We start from the raw sequence: 14,239 nt of genomic DNA, 5'->3' as shown, positions 1-14,239 counted from the left end.
TGTCCTCTCTGAAACACTGACCCCTGAGCAGCAGCAAGATTGTCGCCATCTGTTGGTACAATTCCCTGATCTGTTCTCCTTAATCCCTGGTGTCACTCAGTGGTGTGTCCATGATGTGGACACTGGGGACAGCACTCCTGTGAGGCACAAGGCCTACAGGTTGACTGAAAAGGTCAGAGCATATATCAAGGAGGAGGTCTCAAAGATGTTTGCCTTAGGGGTGGTTGAGTCCTCTAGCAGTCCTTGGGCCAGCCCAGTGGTCTTGGTCCCAAAGGCTGCAGCGCCTGGTGCTTCACCAGAACTTCGGTTCTGTGTGGATTACCGAGGACTCAATTCAGTCACCAAGACTGACGCGCACCCCATCCCCAGAGCTGATGAGCTCATCGATCGGTTGGGGGCAGCCCGGTACCTTAGTACGTTTGATCTAACGTCTGGGTACTGGCAGATCGCCTTGACTGATGGGGCAAAAGAGAGGTCTGCATTCTCCACACCAGATGGGCACTACCAGTTCCGTGTGATGCCCTTTGGAATGAAGAATGCCCCTGCCACATTCCAGAGGTTGGTTAACCAGGTATTGGCCGGGCTGGAGGATTTCAGCGCCGCCTACCTGGACGATATAGCAGTGTTCAGCGCCAGCTGGGAGGAACACTTGCGCCACCTCCAGGAAGTGTTGTTGGCCCTGCGCAGAGCAGGCCTCACAATCAAGGCTAGTAAGTGCCAGATTGGGCAGGGTTCAGTGGTGTACTTGGGGCACCAAGTAGGGAGCGGCAAGGTGGCCCCCCTGCAACCCAAGATAGATACCATCCTGGCTTGGGAACCGCCCAAAACCCAGACTCAGGTGAGAGCCTTCTTGGGTCTCACGGGTTACTACAGGAGGTTTGTCAAGGGGTATGGCAACATCGTGCACCCCTTGACCTCGCTGACTTCCAGGAAGCAGCCGAGACTTGTGATCTGGACTGACGCCTGTCAGAACGCCTTTGACACCCTGAAAACTGCAATGTGTACAGCACCAGTCCTCCAGGCACCCGACTTTTCAAAAGAATTAATTGTCCAGACAGACGCTTCAGAGTATGGTGTGGGGGCTGTTCTAGCACAGATGAATGAGGAGGGCCGAGACTTACCTGTAGCCTTCATCAGCCGGAGGTTACTTCCCAGGGAACAAAGGTGGAGTGCGATAGAGCGTGAGGCATTTGCTGTGGTCTGGGCGCTGAAGAAGCTAAGACCCTACCTGTTTGGGACTCACTTCCGGGTTCAGACAGACCACAGGCCCCTCAGATGGTTAATGCAGATGAGGGGTGAGAACCCAAAGCTGTTGAGGTGGTCCATTTTCCTACAGGGGATGGACTTTACGGTGGAACACCGCCCTGGTACAGATCACGCCAATGCTGATGGTCTGTCCAGATTTTTCCGCCTTAGTGATGAGGACTCCCTGGGTGAAGGGTAGTTCTCCCCACATTTCAGCTGGAGGGGACACGTGTTAGACCTGGCATCATTGGCATGAGTCTCTCCTCCATTTTTTTTCTGTTTGCCTCCTCTGTTTACGATGTTTTTGCTGGTTTATTGCTTTGGGCACTGTGCCACTGCTGATCAGTGCCACAGTGCAAGTGCTCCCTATGTTAAATTGTTATATTGATTGGTGTTACCATGATTGGCTTGGTTGACTTACTGTTCAGTCCCTAGTCTAGTGCACTGCGTGTGCCAAGGGCATGTAAGTTAACTGCTGCTGGTGGGCTTGCAGCACTGGTTGTGCCACCCACAGAAGCAGCTTGTAAAATGTGTCTCAGGCCTGCCACCGCAGAGCCTGCGTGCAGTCCCTGACTGCCATGTCGACATGGCAAGGAAACCTACTTGCCAGTCTCTAAACCTTCACTTTGCCACATTTCAGACACCTCTATGGTAGGCCCTAGGGCAGGGTGCATTGTTGGTAAAAGGTAGGTCATGCCCTGATGTGTGTGGCATGACCTAATAGTGAATTACAGCCATTTTCGTTTTTCACTATTGAAGGGCTACCTGCCTCCAATAGGCCAGACTGGGCAGACTGATTATTAACTCCATTATAATCTATCTGACTCAGGGAGCATGGTAGCATGTCGAGTTTAGTATCCCTGAACTCAGAATTTAATAACACACCCTTTAGGATGGATGGTTTTTAGATTCTGTGTTTGAAAATAGCCCTTTTAGAAAGTGGCTATTTTCTTGTCCAACTATCCACCGGTCTCTGCTGGTCTGGTGTGTGTGTCAGGGGCTGGGTGGCTCCAGAGGTCTGAATGAGTCAGTGTGGGGTGAATGAGGCATTTACACATAGAGTGAGGGAAGAGTAGCCGGCCCTGCCTGACACAATACTGGCTTCACCTCCTGCTGGGCGACTGATAGCCCTGCTCCTGCCAGTGACAATACTGGCTCCGCCTCCTGCTGGGCGGCTGAGGACTCTGCCCTGCCCAGTGAATAGGCCAGGTGCCTCTGCACCCACAACGAACCTGAGATGGGGGGAATGTCCCTGCTTGGAAAAAGGGAACAAAGGAGAAATGGGGTATAAGAGAAGGACCCCTGAACCAAGAACTCAGATCACTTCTGACAAGGAAACCTGTACCAAGGACAAGAAGCCTGCTGATCTAAGGACTTGCCTCCCCTTTCTGCCAGAGTGCTGTTTTGCTGTGGAGGAACCTGAAAGCTGCTTCTTTATTTTTGCCAAGGAACAAGGAGAGAGGAACTTGGTGTGTACTCTCTGAACACTTGCTAGGAAATCTCCAAGGGCTGGAAGAGTGCCAGTCTCCTGTTGAAGTCACAGGGCCAAAGGACTTCACCATCTGCTGAATTGCTGAATTGCTGGAAAGTGTTGTTTCCAGTACACAAGGGAAAATCTGCAGTCTCGACGCCGCCGCCGCCGCCGCCGCCGCCGAATCCAGCTCGACATCGTGAGTAACGGTTCCAGTGTCCCGAGCCTTCGACGCCGGCCGCCGGGCCCGATCGACGCCAGCAGCAACGCCAGTGAGCAGTGGGTATCAGCCCCGGCTCCAAGTGACCCCGTCTCGACGCCGGTATCGACGCCAGTGAGGAGTGAGTATCGGCTCCACCTCCAAGCGACCCCGTCCCGACGCCGTTGCTGATCGCATCGACTCGACGCCGTGAGCGCTGCTCCGGCCCGACATCCCTCGACGCCGCTGCAGATCGACCCGACTCCGAGGCACGATCGACGCCGACCTCGGCGCCGACATCTCGACGCCGTGGATCATCGTTTTCTTCATTTCTCAAGGTACTGTACTTGTGGGGTCTGTTGCAACTCCAGGCTCGACGTAGCGCTCCTCGCGGTCGACGCCGAACCTTGGGAATCCTGTGGACTCGACGTTGTGTGACTCCTGTGGGGGTTACATTGTTGCCAAAGAACTGTGTTTCAGAAGAATACTCAATTTTGTTGCTAAAGAACTATTTGCCAAGAAGAAACCTTACTTGAACTATCATTTTTCCTTCCAAAGAGTATTTATTAAGACTGTGGTATATTTTTGTCGTTATTTGGTCTTGTGCTAAGCCTTATTTAAAAATCATATTTTTATAATAACTTAGGTGTCGTGTCCATCTGTAGTGTATTCACTTTATTACTGTATGTGGTCATAAATGCTTAACACACTGCCTCTGAGATAAGCCTGTCTGCTCTGCCAAGCTACCAAGGGGGTAGCAGGGGTTATCTGAGTGTGTAATCCCCTTGCCCTGACTAGAGTTGGTTGGTCCCTATTTGTCAGAAGTGTATACCTCTGCCAACTAGAGACCGCCGGTTCTAACACCACCCTTAAATGCCTATTGAGTTTAACATATGCTTTACCAATAAATACATAATGCTGCCTGTCTTTATTATTACTTTTCACAATAAATAGATTAGACCTAGATCAACACCATTAGCTTTCCATTATAACCAGCATAGATCTACTGTATTGAAGATAAGCTTTCCCGCAAGGCAAAAAAAATAATGCAACCACTCTTTTCCAGTGGAAACACACATCTTCTGCCCAATTAAAAGCTGTACTCAAGACAACCTACATCTGGTAGGAGCCTAAGATCCTTTCCCAATGGTCCTTCTGAAAGTTCTTTGCTCTGTTGATCATGTGAGATCTTGTGACAGCAGCCCTGCAAAGCCAGTCCTAAAAAGGATAAACAGCAGCTTTACCATTTGCAATGAGGACCAATAAACAGCTGCGGTGGAGGAGGGACTGCCTCAATAGCTCCTGCAGCAGATGTCCGAACAAAATTTAGAGCTGACGTGGCCTACCACTTAAGGTTGGCTATTCCAGTTGGAACAAGAATAAGGGCCTGATTGAGAATTCAATACTCTGTCAGGGTCTCGGAGGACATTATCTCTGCCATCCTTACAGGCTAGAGTGCATCAAATTAGAGATGACTACCAGCCCAGGGGTCATCTCTGTACATTGAAAGGAACTGCCATCCTAGCCACCAGGGCTATGTCGATGAAAAACTTAAGGTCTGACCATCAGTAAATGAGGCACGTTGAATGAAGTTTGGCAGACAGGATACTCTGTTGCATTTATGATGGACTGCCCTGTTCACCAAACTATAATCAGGTCATAAGTCTGAATTGTGTTGGGAACTTGGAACCAGTCTGTGGTACCACAGTGATTTTGAAAAGGATGCACTGGGATGCAGCTAAAAGTAATTACTGCTGGCTAAGATTCACCCATCACTTCTTTGCTTTTTCAGGTCCAATGTCTTTTTCACTAAGGATGTTACCATTGACTGCTTTTTAGGGCTCTTACCATCCGCAATACATTGTATATAATCTAATGGGAAAGAAATCACTACAAGATCTTTATTTAGAGTCTTCATCATTTTCCGAAAGGCATAGACCACTCTACAATTCAACTAAATGTGAAATAGTTTCCCCCTGCATATTAACCAGCATTTATTGAGCCCCATACACAAGACGTGAAATCAAATTTTCTTTACAGCTCTTTATAATTTCTTTTCTCGTGGGCATTTTGGATCTGTGAGGAGTATAATTTAGTAACAACTCCTTTATAAAATGGCAATTCTTACAAATGATAAACCTGGCCAGAATTATGTCAACTGTATGTAGAAGAGTATACAAACAAAATGTGCAAGAAAGTTGATGCTTATATCAGTATAATCATTATAGATCTATCATCCTTCAACTCGTTTCTCTTGGATAGAAAAGCATCAAGATCTCTATAGTACACATGAAAAGTTTGGGCTTATAGTCTTATAGTCAAATTAAGTTTGATTATGCGTTTAGGGGCAAACAACTTTGAGGCTTAGTACAGGGAAAGTGGCTGTAGATTTACTACACCATAACATAGGTAGTCTTGCTGGTTCAGACTATTACTCATGCTCAATGTGCCCGATAGAAATGTTTACAGTTTTGCATGTCATGATACATATTATAGTATGGACATTTGCCCAATGATGTAGAAGCAATTTGTTTTAGGAGAAATGCACCAAATTCCAGGTGAAGTGTTGTGGTTCTGTCCTATAGAAACCTACACAAGACCCTGGTACCTAGGCACTGTTGATCAGCAAGATCTTAAAAAAAAGTCTATGTTCAACTCCAAGATCTCATCGATGATAACCATCTCCTTTGTGACTACTAGTCCGTCTTCAGATCATTGACGGTGCAGCACAGAGACAGCTGCCTTACACATTGGTGATGATGCTTTTCTGACTGAAGATAAAGATGACCTCTGCCTTCTGATGTTGCTGGTAGTCTCATTTGTCTTTGACACAGTTGATCGCTCACCCTTAGACGTACCCTGGATTCACTGTCAATGTCCTTCATTTGGTTCTCCTCCTACCTTTGTAACAACCACCAGTTTTCTCACAAGGGAAATTCATGTACCAAAAGATTCTTATCTTCTGTGGAATTCCCCAGGTTTCCATATTGTTCCCTTTCTTCTTCAAACTCTACATGGAGCCGTTTGAAGGTCTGCTCACAGGTAACAGCATCAAGATTCAACATAATGCCAATGGTACACATCTCTACTTGAAAGTCTGCTCTGCCTTAGACATCCAACTCCTTAAACACTTCCTGCCCATCATCGAGACCTGGGTGTCCGACTCCTACTTGAAGCTCAACCCAATCAACAACTATAAACAAGTAACAGTCCAAAGATGGCTCTATGACACGAACATTGATGGCTTTGAATCCCAACTTTCACTAAATTCCAAGTCACTTGGATTCACCATGGACACCAACTTCACCTCAAGGAACAGAGTGTCAGACTGCCTGGTTCTAACTCTCTCGCCTAGAGAAAGTTAAACTTATTATTCCTGAAAGCTACTTCAGAACAGCTATTCAATCCCATATATTCTTGTATCTTCGTGGTGGTAACACCCTGATCCAGATGCTATCAGACTTCACACTGGCATCCTTTAACTGCATCTTACAAGTCAAAGCAGATCTCATCCAGAGCCTGAAGATATAAGATCACATCACCCCCATTGTAATGGAACAGCTTTGGCTCGCCTTACGAACCAGCACCATCATCACCATGTATCAATTACAAAGCAATCCCGACAAACCCCCCAACGTATCCTGCAGACAAGCTCACCATCTATGGGGGTTCTCAGCTCACCCACTGTAAGGACACCATCAGACTGCAGACTAAGAGATGTAAAAAAGGAAAAAAAGAAGCCAGCAGCCCTTTCCATCTATGTACCCAAGATATGGAACATCCCCATTTCAGTACCTCCGAAACCCTGTTAAAATTTAGGAAATATATGAAGATTCACCTCTTTAAAAACATTACATCACAATGCTGTAACAGTCCGTAAACCACCTCTCCTATCATTTGTTGACTTTAAGCTACTGTTTTACGTTACACTGTTGTTTGGCTAGGTTCTCGCTTAAGAAATGACACATACATACATATCACATACATAACATAGCAATATCATATAGCTAAGCACCAGTGGCAACAGTGAAGTTTTGTAATATTTCACCATGTACTATCTAGAAACATATTGTATCTGGATTAAATTTGTACCTTGTGACTCTGCTCAACATAGTTTATATGAACATAAAGCTGAGAATTAGTTATCTTTTCTATAGTAAGTGATTAGGGGGCTCATATATTTTTTCCATAGAGACATAATGAGATGAAGGATAAATTGATATTATCGATCTGACATTGGTAATGTTGAAAAATAAGCCCAGTGTCTTTTCAGGTGTTTTCTCTTCTGTTTTTTGAGGTCCATAAATATTTGCAGGTACTGTGATTCTTTTAAACTCCTGCTATTTTCTAAGTTCAAGATCATTACTACAACCTTTTTTCCTGTCAGTAAATATCTGTACATTCATCAAATGTAAAAAATTCTATCCATGTGTCCTTCCTCAGCAATAGCCTGTGAGAACAACTGGTTTTAACTCATGGCGTGGAAGGTAGAGCATGGCCCAATTAAAGCATTAAGAAAATAACTAAGGCTTTAAATTAGCGTGCTTGCTGTAAAATGTGTTTTATTCAAATTGAATTGAATTGGTATACCTGTAAACAAAACATATTTTCTGTTTATAGTAAGGTGACATGTAGAAAATCAGACTCAATGCAGCAGTAAAATTTGTGCGCAATTCTTGTAGTATAAGGCGACACATGATATTTGCTAATGCATTATGATATAGTACGCTAATACTTTACCTTATATTTAGGAATTGCCTTTAAAAGTTCTTTAACAGGAACATCTGTACCCACCACACCAAGAAGCACGCCTCTTGATCTCTGTGGTAAAAATGAAAAACATATATAAATTGACTTTAACAATACATACTTATAGAACTTATTTATGTCTGAGTGCTGTGAAACTCCATCAAAATGTACAGTTAGCAAACTGTCTAAATTAAGTCACATGCAAAAGTTAACAATAGATTTAAAAACAGTATAGGGATATTCTCCACATTTGTCATGGTTCCTCAGCCCTTCAATGCCTCTTCAGGTGTAGGAAGTGCTATAAAATGCAATTACATTTACAATCTGCTTCAACAGTTACAACTTCTTCCGTCCAGGTTTTAAATTGTAATTAGATTCCGTAGGAAACATCTGGTTGAATAGTTATTTTCTGTTATTGTTTTTCATTATAAACAAATTATGATGCCACTAAAGAGCAAAGGTAAATGGTGTATATATGCATTATTGTGTACTAACTCATTAAATGCATAAGACAATTATACTTTGCATGTCCAATAAAAAAATTGCACATACGTGAAGGCACTGCAGCAAATATGTATCTAATAAAAATTGAAACAATAAAAATGGTAAACGTGTAAAACAGATGGAATGACCGAGGAGTATTTTTCTTCTTTGAAAACATGTTGTTTTTGTTAAATAATATAAGGAAAGATGGAAACTGGCTATCAGCGTAGCCATGTTGCCATTGAATGCTGTTAGCAAGTGCCAAAATGGGTACTTAAGCAAACCGGGCAAAATATTCAAACCAGCCCTGGTGTCTACCTCCCGCTCTTCCTCTTACACCCATTTTCTGGCTTTCTCCTTCTCTCCTCTCCCTCTCTCTCTTTCTCTCTCCTTCTTGTTGCTATTTTTCCCATACCTCTATACCCCTTCCTTCTTATGCCCCTGCTGTGTCTGCTGGTGTAACCCTTTGGGAGCTTGTGGGAATGACAGAGGGGTGAAAGAGCTCTGGGCCTTAAAAGTTAATCTCTTAGTCAAGGCATTAAAGATTTTTCCCCATTGGTCATATCATCCTGTGTTGGTTCACAGGAAGCTTCAAAAGGGAGAAGACATCAACAATACACTTACAACTTATGAAGCCAATGTAACTCCACAATAAGGACCAAGAGTCACTAAACATGGTTAACGGATTTTATTTCTGATTACCAATCAATCCAATATAAATGCAATCAACAGTAAGTTAATGAGGTACAGCAATACAGCATATAAACTGAAATATATCAATAGATTGAGTCGCAATAAATGAGATACAGAATTGTGATAGCCACAACAATAGAGAATAGATTACAGGAAACCGATATTCCATAAAGAAACTTCCCTTTTCTCTCCTCAACATAAATCAAATATAGGGCCACCTATCAAGGTGCTCTAATATGGGAGCATAGACGGTAGCAGCATGATCAGACTTCAGTAGGAGTATTGGAATAAGGAAATAGGTCTTTAGCATAAAGCTTCACACTTGTAAGCATAGGTCAAGTAGAGAGGTCTACACCTCTCGAAGTCTAAAGGGAATTTCATGTCTTCCAACTGTGAGAACACCAATTTTAAATTAAAAGGAGATTCAGAAGCACCCTTATCTCCTTTCACACCACCAGAAACCAAACAAAGTATTACTCTAGTGCATCTGCAACATCCCTTGAGATTCGCATCACATTGAACTGGGACTGTAGTTCTCAACCTTGAACATCTCTCCATCCTGGTATATGATGAACAGAACGCCCCTTTCGACCATTAATTCTCCTTGTTCAATGCCAATTTCTTCCCTCCAGGCCTCACTATCAGCAGTCTAATACAAACACTAGGTGCCCGATTCACAAAAGCAATCTGAGACAAAATCCTAAACTTACGACTTTCTGTATTCACAAAAGGCATTTAGGAGTAGTAAAGTTAGGAATCATAACTTTAATACTCCTAAACTGAGACAAAATCCTAAATTTATGACTTTCGGTATCCACAAAAAGCATTTAGGAGTAGTAAAGTTAGGATTCCTAAATTTACTACGCCTTTTGTGAAATACTGAAAGTCGTAAAGTTAGGATTTTGTCTCGGATTACTTGTGTGAATCGGTCCCATGGCCTTTCATGATAATACACCTGTAAAGAAAGAGAGAAAATGCTGGCAAAGCAAACACATTTCAATTGAACCTCTAGTCATGCTAATTTAACTGCGCATTTAATATGCATTTCAAATACATGGTTATACAAGCATCTGTAAAACTTGAAGATTAAAGTAAAAGGTGAGTAAAAGAGTACACTTTCATACGTTTCAAAAGAAAATTAGAGTATACATGTATACATCTCTATTCCCTACAATAATTACATTTCATTAATTAATTTAAATGCTTCACACATATTAATGAAGTTGAGGCACACAGTGAACATAATGTCAGTTAAGTGTACATAATTGCATAATTGTGACATATAAGGGTGGAGTCCAAATTGTGCTGCTCCAATTCCCCCTCTGATGGCAATGTTAGCCATCATGATCAACATATGAATCTTAACAGATGAAATCAGCTCAAAACTAATGTTTTCAAAAAAATGTATCTAGAGTTTTCAAGGTATTTCATTTCATCATATAATCTACACTGACTTTCCTATAGTGCTACATCTTTTATCTTTCTTCTTATTCCACTCCTTTCCTGTTCCTTTCTTTTCACTTTTATACACATGTACCCTTTAAAGATCACAAACAGACAGATTGCACAAAAGGCAAATATCACAAGGGGTCTCAAAATGGGACCAAATATTTCACTTTCTATGTTTCCAACCCACTTGCCTACCGCAGCAAATCCATTTCCAATTGCTACCCAAGCACCTGTAGCTTTCAGCTCTTTTAAATCTCCCTTAAGTGTGTAATACTCTTAATATATCTCTTCACCTCCTCACTCTTATCAGGTATATAAGTGCAGCATTGCTGAACCTTCAACATATTGCAGACTCTGTTCTCCTTCGTTAGATGAATGTCTAATACATGGTGATTCTGTGTTACCACAGACCTTATAGCCATCATTTCAGTGTCCATAGCCAGCCCTGAATCTGCAGTACTAGTAGCTAACTTATCAACTATAGTGGACAACCTTTCAATTTTGAGACCATTCAAAACCACTCCTACTGGAGAAATTAGTGCACCAAATATATATCCAAATATATTAGTATCACTGCTGCTTCTTTTGGTCCTAACTTCTGATCCCCACACTGGAGCATCTAAATGTTCTACATGATATATCTTCAGCAAGACTATTGCCAAATAACATTTGCCATACCACCCGTGGGACAATGTAAAATATGTGTGATCCACATAAAGATAAGAAACTCCAGGAATAACAGTAAACTGACCTCTTATGAATAATAGCCTATTTCCCCCATATTAAAAAATGTGATCACAATCACTCTTCTACATAAATTCAGTGTGACCTACAGATTTACCTCTAAGCACACACCATTTTCTCTTATGTTTCCAATCTAAAGTTAATGCAGGCATAACTCTTGACTGGATGTTTTAAGTCCTCCTTAGGGCACTTATTTCTGTAAGTTTGATCCTTCCTTGTTTTCAATCTAGCATCCATTGCCCTTCTCCTGTCTTCTACCGCATCTAGAAATTTCTTATCAACATCAGTTAAGAAACAAGTCACATTATTCCTAGAAGCATAAGCAGTATCTAATTTTACTATGGGTTTGAAGAAACAATTAGCTGTATCCATCACTTTGGCATTGGGGTGATAATACAAATGCTTAAACACTGGGCCTTCAGAAAGCACTAAATCATAATACAAAAAATTATGCTGAAAGTGTCCCCTTCCATTTATAAGTCTCATTAAGAGGCTACATGTAATACCATATGTAAGAGGAATTGATGATAGGTAATCCCTTCTGCAGCTAAAGCAGCTTTAGCATTCATGGTGTCAATGTAATCCAAAAGAAAGTAAGCATTGCTAAATCTACATGTAATGTCTTGAAATCAAATAAATGTAAACTACGGTCAGGAGGAATCGGGGATCTAGTGGTAGTCTTAGATCTATGTCCAACCGAATTGGAAGTGTGAGTGAATATAATCTTCAAAGCAAAACAATTTCTCCCACAATTATAGCTATTCATATTTCAACTAATTAAAGACTACTTCTATTAGGGTTACTAGTTTCCTTGACTTCACTAAAATTAGACCATTGAGTAGAAAATAGCAGCAAACAGGTTTCTTCAGTATGTGTTTGCTTGTGCAAATCGCAAAACAAAGTCCAAAAATAGTATCATGAAATTATTTACAGTCTTTGTGAGTCTTACCTAACCCTACTCCGTCTTCTTCTCATTGATACCCTTAAGCTCCTTCTGCAGCCTCGGGCCTAGGGCATCTTCCTAATTCTTTTTAACAGAGTTAATTTAATTGACTCTAACAAAAGCACAGGGGATAAGTATCTCTGATAAGGTACCCTAGCTCTTTTTGATCTCCAGAGGGCATCCTTAATGTCACTGAGACCAGAATTCTCAGTGTCCTCTGGGATAGTACATGGCAAACGCTTTTCAGGCAGACTTAGTCTCTCTCCCTCTTGCCGTCTCGGCCAGCCGTCTCCAGCTTCCACTTGACTTGCCACAGCACTAGGCCCTTCCCCAGGGTCTGGTTTTGGCTCAATCAGTGCCACAGGTCAAGAGTCTCCTGTCTCAGCCTCAGATGTCGACTCACCAAGACCACCCTCAGGCCAAGGATGTGCTGTTTCAGGTTCTTGCTAATTTTCTGTAAGTTGTTCAACCTCTCTCCGCTGCCTTTCAGTTGTGGTCTGCACCTCTGGGAGAGGGATTGTCACATCATCAAGGGACACTCCACTCTGCGAGTATGGCCAGCGTGGATCCACTTGGGGAGACCTCCACACCTAACAACACTGTTTTCTTACAAGGATTACTTGAAATGGTCCTTTCCATCGAGGTTCCCAACAGATCTTCTGAACATGCTTCTTCACCAAGACCCGCTCACCAGGACTGAGGTCATGGCACTGCTCCTGATGCAGTGGGGCAGAAGCAGCTCCATCCGGTGAGACACAGAATGCATCACATTAGCTGGTCCTTTGCAGTAATCATGAATGATGTAATCTGTAATGTTCATAAGTGCATTTACAGGCCCTGCTGGCATTCTTATTGCTCGACCTATGATGATTTCATATGTCCTCCAATCAGGAATCCTGCGAAGACTCATTAATACAAGGGGCAAAGCATCAGGCCACTTCAGAGACATTTGCACACATACTTTGGCCAAACTGGAGTGTGTAATACTCTTAATATATCTCTTCACCTCCTCACTCTTATCAGGTATATAAGTGCAGCATTGCTGAACCTTCAACATATTGCAGACTCTGTTCTCCTTCGTTAGATGAATGTCTAATACATGGTGATTCTGTGTTACCACAGACCTTATAGCCATCATTTCAGTGTCCATAGCCAGCCCTGAATCTGCAGTACTAGTAGCTAACTTATCAACTATAGTGGACAACCTTTCAATTTTGAGACCATTCAAAACCACTCCTACTGGAGAAATTAGTGCACCAAATATATATCCAAAGATATTAGTATCACTGCTGCTTCTTTTGGTCCTAACTTCTGATCCCCACACTGGAGCATCTAAATGTTCTACATGATATATCTTCAGCAAGACTATTGCCAGATAACATTTGCCATACCACCCGTGGGACAATGTAAAATATGTGTGATCCACATAAAGATAAGAAACTCCAGGAATAACAGTAAACTGACCTCTTATGAATAATAGCCTATTTCCCCCATATTAAAAAATGTGATCACAATCACTCTTCTACATAAATTCAGTGTGACCTACAGATTTACCTCTAAGCACACACCATTTTCTCTTATGTTTCCAATCTAAAGTTAATGCAGGCATAACTCTTGACTGGATGTTTTAAGTCCTCCTTAGGGCACTTATTTCTGTAAGTTTGATCCTTCCTTGTTTTCAATCTAGCATCCATTGCCCTTCTCCTGTCTTCTACCGCATCTAGAAATTTCTTATCAACATCAGTTAAGAAACAAGTCACATTATTCCTAGAAGCATAAGCAGTATCTAATTTTACTATGGGTTTGAAGAAACAATTAGCTGTATCCATCACTTTGGCATTGGGGTGATAATACAAATGCTTAAACACTGGGCCTTCAGAAAGCACTAAATCATAATACAAAAAATTATGCTGAAAGTGTCCCCTTCCATTTATAAGTCTCATTAAGAGGCTACATGTAATACCATATGTAAGAGGAATTGATGATAGGTAATCCCTTCTGCAGCTAAAGCAGCTTTAGCATTCATGGTGTCAATGTAATCCAAAAGAAAGTAAGCATTGCTAAATCTACATGTAATGTCTTGAAATCAAATAAATGTAAACTACGGTCAGGAGGAATCGGGGATCTAGTGGTAGTCTTAGATCTATGTCCAACCGAATTGGAAGTGTGAGTGAATATAATCTTCAAAGCAAAACAATTTCTCCCACAATTATAGCTATTCATATTTCAACTAATTAAAGACTACTTCTATTAGGGTTACTAG

The 14,239-nt window shown here is 42.1% G+C and overlaps 1 protein-coding gene across 3 annotated transcripts in view; it reads right to left on the bottom strand.

Annotated features, from left to right (window-relative positions):
* Positions 1 to 14,239, bottom strand: part of CACNA2D3 (calcium voltage-gated channel auxiliary subunit alpha2delta 3) — a 2,334,275-nt gene that overhangs the window by 925,685 nt on the left and 1,394,351 nt on the right. For all 3 annotated transcript variants that reach the window (XM_085624637.1, XM_085624639.1, XM_085624638.1), the window contains one exon: positions 7,656 to 7,736. In XM_085624637.1, coding sequence (XP_085480763.1) covers positions 7,656 to 7,736 — 81 coding nt within the window. The remainder of the gene's footprint in view (positions 1 to 7,655; positions 7,737 to 14,239) is intronic.

The sequence above is a fragment of the Triturus cristatus genome, chromosome 9, assembly GCF_964204655.1.
Source record: "Triturus cristatus chromosome 9, aTriCri1.1, whole genome shotgun sequence".
Taxonomy (NCBI): domain Eukaryota; kingdom Metazoa; phylum Chordata; class Amphibia; order Caudata; family Salamandridae; genus Triturus; species Triturus cristatus.
Note: the sequence above shows the minus strand (reverse complement) of the source record. Positions and strands in the feature narration are given on the sequence as shown.